The following is a 9,693-nucleotide window of genomic DNA, read 5'->3' as shown; positions in this document are numbered from 1 at the left end:
TTTTTTTTAAAAAAAGATCACATATATTCAATGTTTTAAAAAGCATGTTAAAATGTTCTAGGACAATCTTATTCCATAAAAAAATCTATATAGTAATTTACTAATTTTCATAAAACAATGAAAAGTATCTTCCCCCCAAATTGCTTAAAGCTGATTTTTGGGAGTGGATTTTAGGAATCTAGCTCTCCTGGAATACTGAATAACATCACTGACACTGGAAAACACGTTTGGGTTTCTTCCTCTGTTTTTTCAGAATGAATGTTATCCATGTTAAAATGTTATCTCTGGGGCAAACAGGGTACTTAGAAACATTTCTCAGAATCATTCCGTGTTTCCCATTTACACACTTAAAATGTGGACTTAAGGTTACATGGACTTCAGCTTTATACCTTGGATCCACATTTGCCGTTGCTTCATCAATAATCAATATCTGATTTTTCCTGAGAATTGCCCTGGCAAGGCATACCAGTTGTCTTTGTCCGACACTAAAATTGGATCCTGATTCTGCTAATTCAGTATCCATTTTACTAGGAAGATCTTCAATGGTTTCTTTAAGTTGTACCTGTAGATGTACAAAGAAGAATGACTGCTATCATTCAAGCTGCTATGGAAGTAGCCAAGCCTCATAGACATTAGAACCTTCAGGTCCCTTCTCTTGAAAGATATAACTTAAGTGGACACGCACATGAGGCTGAGAGTTACCTTTAGTTAATGTTCAATGAAAAAGATGGTAGAGTCAACACAAAACTGAAATATTCTGACTTAAGAGAACAAACAATGGAACCCAAGACGCTCCTTTATCACTATCAGCGAGCACAGTCTGTTCATGCAGGGCCATGTGTTAACACTGCCTGGGCCAATTTCATTAAGAAAAACCTAGCATGATCAATAAAATGATTCTGTAGGTAAAATCCAGAAAGATAAAAAAAATCCCTTCTTAACTTTTAGTTAAAAGATTACAGAAATTTAGAGACAAAAAGAGTAATGGTTGCCAAGGGCTGGAGGATTAACTGTAAATGGACACAAGGAAATTTCTTTGGGTAACAGAGACATTTTAAAACTGGATTCCTGCAATGATTGCCCAACTCTATAAATGTACCAAAATGACTGAATCACTTCTAAGGGGAGCATTTTCTGCTATGTCATTTAGACCTCGATAGAGTTGGTGGAAAAAAAACCGTATCAGTGTCCCCCAGCACCTGAACTCCCTTACCAAAAACCAACATGACAGCCACCAAGAACCCCTCTTCCAGGGAAGGAGGGAAGTTTCTCAAAAAATGAAGCTCATGCTCCCAATGTAGAGTCTGAAGAAAAGGTGAAAGGATCTTTCTGGTTGAGTCAAGTTTCCCAAAGTACATTTTGGGGAGGAGTGAGTACAACTCGAGGGAAAACGTGAAAAGAAAATTACTGCCGGAAGTATGGTCCTCCAAAGATATCATCTTATAGGCACCTTACCATTTTGGAAGGTTTTTTAATCAACTGGAAAAGTTAAAAAATTACAAACGCAAACAATGGAAAACTGTGCCTCATTTGTTAGGAAATCAGGAGCTTATTCTTGGGCTGGTCCTTTCCCAAGTTTAAGCCCCGACTGTCAAAGCAGGTCAGTGCATTTTCTTCAGTCTAATAAATGTTTTGCAGTGAATGAAAACTCACGGAACACAGCACACAATAACATCTTGCCCCAGACGATGGGGATAGATGATGTTGATATTAATGTATCTTTATAAAATTATAGCTATAAGATGATCTGATACTACATTGGGTGGTGGTTCAGTTCACTGATGTGTTTTGGAGAAATTTTATAGAACAAGAGCCAAACTCAGGTGACATTTGAGAGCTATAGAGGAACGAAGAGTCAATACACCTCCAATTAAGAGATCAGCAAGCAGATAGACGAGTGATGGCCAATAAGCAGGTGTACAGAACTACAATGCCCAACAACAAAAGGCCAAGAGTAAACGGGCAACACTGTCATGTACCTTAAATATGGAAGCACACTTCTATGAATGTGATCTTGAGTTGTACTCATGATGGAAGTCCAACTCCAAGAAACAGGAATTTTGAGTTAAGATTAAATATGGTATTGATATTTGGCATTAGCATGAAAAGTAGGAAATTAAACAAAATCCGAAGTGTAAGATTTGGCTCGTGGTGCAAAATGTTGGCCTGAAAATTATAGGATGGAATATGTCAGCTTAGTCAAGCCCTCTCCATTACAAGGAAGAGGACTTACTGAGTAGTCTTTTTATGAAACATATTCAGAGACCTATACCCCATGTGATGGAACTGATCAAAAGTAGATGTTGGCAAAGTTTTTATTAGCTTTTCCTTCTGAGTTGATTTTGATAATACTGGTAGGTGCAAAAAGGTCTTTCCGAAGACTAGCAGCCAGACTTTGAAGAAATAATCTCACACTTGCCCTTGATTAAGTATAGGAAAAGTTCAAATAATGAACTGAACTTTCTAAGACAGCCCATTTCTATCATCACAAATATTTTCTTTTCTTTTTTTTTTTTTGAGACGGAGTCTCGCTTTGTCGCCCAAGCTGGAGTGCAGTGGCGCGATCTCGGCTCACTGCAAGCTCCACCTCCCAGGTTCACGCCATTCTCCTGCCTCAGCCTCCAAGTAGCTGGGACTACAGGCGTGCACCACCACGCCCGGCTAATTTTTTGTATTTTTAGTAGAGACGGGGTTTCACCGTGTTAGCCAGGATGGTCTCGATCTCCTGACCTCGTGATCTGCCCGCCTCGGCCTCCCAAAGTGCTGGGATTACAGGCGTGAGCCACTGCGCCCGGCCTTTCACAAGTATTTTCAAAGCCTCAAGGAGACTCACGTGGATGTCAGATTCTGTTTCCAGGTGTTTTTGAACTTTCTGACTTTTCATAAAGGAAGTCTCTGATGCCAGAGACTGAAATATGATAAACAGCAACTCAACAGATGGGAACAAGCTTTAACAAGAACACAGCTAAGTGTGAACGAAGTGAGCGGAAGCCCATTCTGGGCAATACATGGCCCGGGAAAAATGGAGGTGCAAGGTGTGGGGAAACGAAGGCCCGGAGGACGCGGATACTGCTCATGTGCAGATTTCCGCCTTATGGGGTCCTGAATACAAGACATCCTTGTATTCTAACAGTGATTCTATCAATGTTGAACACAATTAGATGATTTCTCCACTATTCCAACATGATATAACCTAGTCTTAATTGTAGATCCCGGTATTAAAGTCGTTTTTAAATTAACAGAAATAACATGCTGCTGATTCATTTTCTTAGTTGTACCACTGTGATCTTTTGACTTTTTTCTCAGAAACGACTTCCATCTTTAGTCATTACTTATGTTATATTTATAGAGTTGCTGTTATTTAGGGGCCAAAACTGGCACTAATTCTAGTAAACTTTCTTCCATTTACAGCTGACTATTTTTCAGTATTTACGATAACTTTCAGCATTAGAAAAACAAAAACTGGCTGGGTATGGTGGCTCATGTCTGTAATCCCAACGCTTTGGGAGGCCGACAGAGGCAGATCACTTGAGGTCAGGAGTTTGAGACCAGCCTGGCCAACATGGTGAAACCCTGTCTCTACTAAAAATACAAAAATTAGCCAGGCATGGTGGAGCGTGCCCGTAATCCTAGCTACTTGGGAGGCTGAGGCAGGAGAATCACTTGAACCCAGGAGGCAGAGTTTGCAGTGAGCTGAGACTACACCACTGCACTTCAGCCTGAGCGACAGAGCAAGACTCTGTCTTAAAAACAAAATAAAAATAGGCCAGGTGCGTTGGTTCACGCCTGTAATCCCAGCACTTTGGGAGGCTGAAGCAGGTGGATCACAAGGTCAGGAGTTTGAGACCAGCTTGGTCAACATGGTGAAACCCCGTCTCCACTAAAAATACAAAAAAATTAGCCAGCATAGTGGTGGGCGCCTGTAATCCCAGCTACTCAGGAGGCTGAGGCAGGAGAATCGCTTGGACCCGAGAGGCGGAGTTTGCAGTAAGCCGAGACTGCACCATTGCACTCCAGCTTGGGTGACAGAGCGAGACTCTGTCTCAAATAAATAAATAAATACATACATACATACATACATACAGCCAAGATGACACAACCACATTCATAGGACTGTCTCCCTCCGGATGCCAGATCTTCTTTTGCATGTCTGGTATTACCCTTGCCAAGGGAGAATGGGGAAGAAATAAAAAAACTTCAAAGATAAAAGGCATCTTTCCTTTTTATGTAAAGTTGTTAGAGAGGAAAAAACTGACAGCGCTGTCCTAATCTCGAGCCAACTCTATGAGTTTGGGTTCCCATTTCCAGTTTGGCCTCATTTATAAACCAAGTGACTGTGTTTTTTGTCTGCTTTAAAGGGAGTTTCCAAATGATACCAGGTTTCCTACTAAAAAGCAGGATGAGTTCTCCAGTTCTGAACTGGATATCAATGAAAGATGAAAACCATGGAGACAGCAGAGGAACAGAATGTGACAGAGAAGTCCGGAGAAACTTGAATGGCATCGGAGTCGTGGTGCTGAATCCCTTGTGTCACATCTCTCAAGATAAACACACGCACATAACTTCATGTTTACAATCACCAGGAAGTGAGCTTCAGAATTCTCTACGAGAAGACCCTCAGACTCCATGGACCTCAGGGGAAGATCCTTGACCTATCAGAATGACCCCAGCCTCCATCAACTGGCAGTCATGAAACTTGCTGTGAAAAACTCACCATGCTTCATCTATTAGGAGCGCTCAGCCTTTCCCCCGACCGTCAAGAAGGTAAAAGGAATACAAGCACCCAGAGGAAATTCGGAAAATTCAGAAAAACCAAAGATAATAGAAAACACTCTCCTCCAGTCTTTGTCTCATTACCCCCAAACAAGCAATGTAAACGCTCTGGTGTCTTTCTTAGGTCAGGTTTTGGAATATATGAATGATGAAAAACAGCTGGAATCACACCGGAAATACAATGTGGTATCCTAATTTTTAGACACTCTTCCAAATCACTCACAGAAAAACCTACAATGCCATAAAGAAGTAATTCCCAGAGAAAAGACAAAGATGGGATAATTTTTCACTTCTGAGGGGGACCTACCACGTCTTCCACCTCATCATTTCTAGAATTCTTGAGAGACTACTAAATTTTATTTTAATTTTGGCTGTAACAAATGTAATAAGTATGAGTTACAGCCATGTTCCACGATGGTTTTTGATAGGATCATCTCCCAATTAACATCTCTTCACTGTTCATAGAGAAACGTGTTTCTAAAAAGTAATTTTACTCTCTGAGAATCTGTGACAAGAAATCTCAAGCTCTGAAACAAATAGAAAAATACCTTATGAGTAATTCTTGCTCTTTTAGGGTGTGTCACAATTTCACTAATAAACTTGTCCTGAGAATTTAGGGGCAGGGGATTGCCTTATCTTTCTTTACATTTGACAGTTAACTGTACCCACCTCTCCTCTCCTAGAATTTCACTGTACAGAGATTCACAAATTTAAATGAAATCAGAGGTCAATGGCTTATCAAGTATCAGGAGGTGAAGTAACCAACCTAATTTAGAAAAAGAAAATCCCCACAGTTGCTGGAAAGCAGGGTGGATGTGTAAGGACTCGGCAATGACATGCCTTCAGAAACAAGAATTACTGGCAGGAAACTGTCAGGCCTCCAAGTCTACTTGCTCACAGTCAAAACTCATCTATAAATTAAAGATTTCAGAGCTATCCCTGGAAGGGCAACAATGACAAATGCACCAACTCAAAAGAACAACAATAACAATGGAGAGAAATTAATCTCTGTCACTCAGGCTGGAGTGCAGTGGTGCAATCGTGGCTCACTGAAGCCTCAACCTCCAGGGCTCACAAGATCCTCCCACCTCAACTCCCTGAGCAGCTGGGACTACAGGTGCACGCCACCACATCTGGCTAATTCTTTTTTTTTTTTTATTTTTAGTAGAGACAAAGTCCACTGTGTTGTCCAGGCTCCATACTTCTTTGAAATGAAGAGATCAAATATGTTAATACATACTTATTAAATGCTCACTTTTTAAAAAAACTTTTAATATTTATTTATTTTGAGATAGAGTTTCACTCTTATTGCCCAGGCTAGAGTGCAGTGGCGCAATGTCAGCTTACCACAACCTCCGCCTCCCACGTTCAAGCAATTCTCCTGCCTGAGTCTCCCGAGTAGCTGGGACTACAGGTGTGCACCACCACATCCGGTTAATTTTTGTATTTTTAGTAGAGATGGGGTTTCACCATGTTGACCAGGCTGGTCTGGAACTCCTGACCTCATGATCCACCCACCTCAGCCTCCCAAATTGCTGGGATTACAGGCATAAACCACCGTGCCTGGCCAATTTTTATTTATTTTTATTTATTTATTTATTTTGAGACAGAGTCTTGCTCTATCGCCCAGACTGGAGTGCAGTGGCACAATCTCGGCTCACTGCAACCTTGGCCTCCTGGGTTCAAGCAATTCTCTTGTCTCAGCCTCCTGAGTAGCTGGGACTACAGGCGCATGCCACCATGCCCAGCTAATTTCTGTATTTTTAGTAGAAGTGGGGTTTCACCATATTGGTCAGGCTGGTCTGAAACTCCTGACCTCCGGTGATCCACCCACCTCAGACTTCCAAAGTGCTGGGATTACAGGCGTAAACCACTGCACCCAACCTTAAATGTTTACTTTTTTAAAAGCAAAAGACTAAACTAGGTCCTGGGAGGGATTACCAGTTTTATGATATGGTTTCTGCCATCAAGTAGACTGGCACAAATTTGCAGAACTAGGCTGAACATAGAAAATCAGTGTTAAAATATACAAACCAGCAGCACCTTAATAGTCAAAGCCCTTTTCATGCAAGGGTGAGAAAATTTCAAGAAGTGGCCCAACAGGAACAACATAAATAACAAAAAATCCTCTAGAAATCAACATATTAGTATAAAAACTTAGCAAAGGTTGCAGGGTTCTGTTACTTGCATTAAAATTATATGTTTGCCAATAAATAATTATTATCCCATTCCAACTGTATAATTTACCTTTATAAACACTTTTTTATAAAACTTCAAAGCATTTCATAAATATGATCTCATTTATCTCTTAGTTAATGAAAAACAACTATGAGACGTCTTCCCTTACTAGAAATTCCCTAAGAATACAGCACTAAAATAAATGGTGCAGAGTAACTTAGTTACTAATAGGATCTCAACTCATAAATACAACTTCTAGTTTAACTCATTGCTAAAGACAAATAAAACAACAACAAACTGTTTTGGACTATAGGAAGAAAATTAAAATGAGAACAAGTGAAATTTTATTTTTGGTTTTCATCATCATCAGTATACACATTTTAGCATATCCACGTCCTCAATGATCTCCTGGGTGGTGAATAAAGTTAGTTAAACCACTAAGCTCCCCTTAGTTTCCTGCAATGCTGTAAAGCTACATATACACATACTGATGTTTAAAAATTAGAGATAATTACATTTTATCCATTACCTCTTGCAAGGCATTCCACAGTTCCTCATCCGTGTGCTCACTGAAGGGATCCAGGTTTTTCCTCATTGTTCCAGTGAACAAAACAGGTTCCTAAGTGCTCAAAACAGTCAAAGTCATTACCACAGACTCTTTTCATTTTATTCCAATGCTAACATCAACAATAGAATTAAGATACCAAAAAATAAAATTCCTGATAATCATTAATTACAGCATTACAAATGCCTGTTTACAAAACAACATATCTATTAATTTTCCACTGTACAAAGCATGCCCCAAAATACCTTCCAGACCACTGAACACTAACAAAACTATTGCAATGTGCTATCTTAAGAAGAAAATGAAAAAGACAGGCCTGATGTTTAAAACTGCTTTCCTGGTAATATTAGCTTAACATGAAATATACGGATATAATTATTTGAGGGTCTACATCAAGAGAGCTATAGAAATTAACTATCAATCGTGTAATACTGGAAAATAACAACAGCATGATTAGAGTTTGTGCTTCAAAGCCAAATTATTAAGTATTTTCTAATTTGTACTAAAGAATAAATTAGGATATTTTCACCACTGGCAAAACACTTTTCCAGGATTAAGAATCTCTCGCTGGGCACAGTGGTTCATGCACGTAATCTTAGTATTTTGGGAGGTCGAGGCAGGTGGTACACCTGAGGTCAGGAGTTCGAGACCAGCCCGACCAACATGGTGAAACCCTGTTTCTACTAAAAATACAAAAATTAGCCAGGCGTGGTGGCACATGCCTGTAATCCCAGCTACTTGGGAGGCTGAGGCAGGAGAATCGCTTGAACCTGGGAGGTGGAGGTTGCAGTGAGCCGAGATTGTGCCATTGCACTCCAGCCTGGGCAACAAGAGCAAAACTCCATCTCAAAACAAACAAACAAAAAAACCTCTCCAGTGTCAGAATGGGACATCCTTTTTTTTTTTTTTTTTTTTTTTTGGCCAAAGGAGATCTAAACGATTGGGGCCAGAGGCACCTCTATTTATGAAGGGATTGCCTCTGATTTTGCATCACTGAATCCCCACATTATCTCATCTGTGCATCACGGTTACCTGGGTCACAGAATCTCCTTATTAACTACAAGAGCAGGGTAACCTGAAAACCATTGTGAAGAAGGTCATAATAAAATTACATCAATTTAAATAGCTGTTCCTATTCATCTACTTCAGGAGGAGCCCACAATTAAATCACTCTTGGAATATCGGCCTCTTCCTGGATTTTAAGAGAGACTCTTGAACATAAGCTTAGGTAGGCTGTGTCAAAGTTTTCTTCTGGCAGCTGGGTGGGGTGGCGGGCACCTGTAGTCCCAGCTACTTGGGAGGCTGAGGCAGGAGAATCACTTCGACCTGGGAGGCAGAGGTTGCAGGGAGCCGAGATCGCGTCACTGCACTCCAGCCTGGAGCAAACCTCCATTTAAAAAAAAAAAAAAAAAGTTTCCCTCTGGAAGGTTCTAATAAGCTAGGCCATAAGGACATAGGAGCCCCATCAGCTGCTTTCACGGATGGGGGCAGAATAGCGGATGCACAGATGTGGGTACAAGAGAAGGTGACACTCTTCCACAGGTACTGGAGAAATGCTCAAGGGAACCACTGGTCTCAAATCTCACCTGGCTTTGGGGCAGGACTGTTCCTCACTTCCCAAAAGCCTGAGAAGAGAGATGAAGGAGGTAGACTTCTTTTTTCACCAGCCATAAAGAAAAATGATACCCAGGGAGGCTCTCATCCCTTTCCCTACAGTCTCCGTTTTAAGGCTGGTGAGGAAGAAATGGATGTAGAAGGCAGACAGAGTGCCACCAAAAACATAAGTCCTCAGCAAAATGCAAAAATGGAAACGATGGTAAAATGGGCACTTTGTGTACAAAGCTGATAAAGTGGCCAATATCCTTCCAAAAGCACTGAAAAGTCACTGGTCACATGATGCTTCCAAATTACCAAATGGAACTGAAAAATTCCAAAAGTCATATGCAAGGCCTGTCTTAAAAGTACCCAACTGAAGACCAAAACCTGAACAACCATCTAAACAATGGTGAGAATTTCTTGTGAGGGGAATAACCATCATTCTGGTTATTTCAGATTAAAAGATAAAAACTTGACTTACTCTCTGTAATTATGAACTCTAAGATTCCAACTAACTAGGTAATTTCTCCTCCTTTCGTTGTTTAAATGAGGTATTCAGAAACAATGTGGCCAGGAGAGGT

General features: G+C 40.5%; 1 protein-coding gene across 1 annotated transcript in view; it reads right to left on the bottom strand.

Moving 5' to 3' along the window:
- LOC113219596 (multidrug resistance-associated protein 4-like) overlaps positions 1 to 9,693 on the bottom strand; it is a 287,215-nt gene that overhangs the window by 25,533 nt on the left and 251,989 nt on the right. The window contains exons 27-28 of the mRNA XM_026446541.2: positions 7,481 to 7,570; positions 390 to 562 (exon numbers count right to left, since the gene is read on the bottom strand). Coding sequence (XP_026302326.1) covers positions 390 to 562; positions 7,481 to 7,570 — 263 coding nt within the window. The remainder of the gene's footprint in view (positions 1 to 389; positions 563 to 7,480; positions 7,571 to 9,693) is intronic.

The sequence above is a fragment of the Piliocolobus tephrosceles genome, chromosome X (assembly GCF_002776525.5).
Source record: "Piliocolobus tephrosceles isolate RC106 chromosome X, ASM277652v3, whole genome shotgun sequence".
In the NCBI taxonomy this organism is placed as follows: domain Eukaryota; kingdom Metazoa; phylum Chordata; class Mammalia; order Primates; family Cercopithecidae; genus Piliocolobus; species Piliocolobus tephrosceles.
This window is presented reverse-complemented; position numbering and strand designations above follow the sequence as displayed.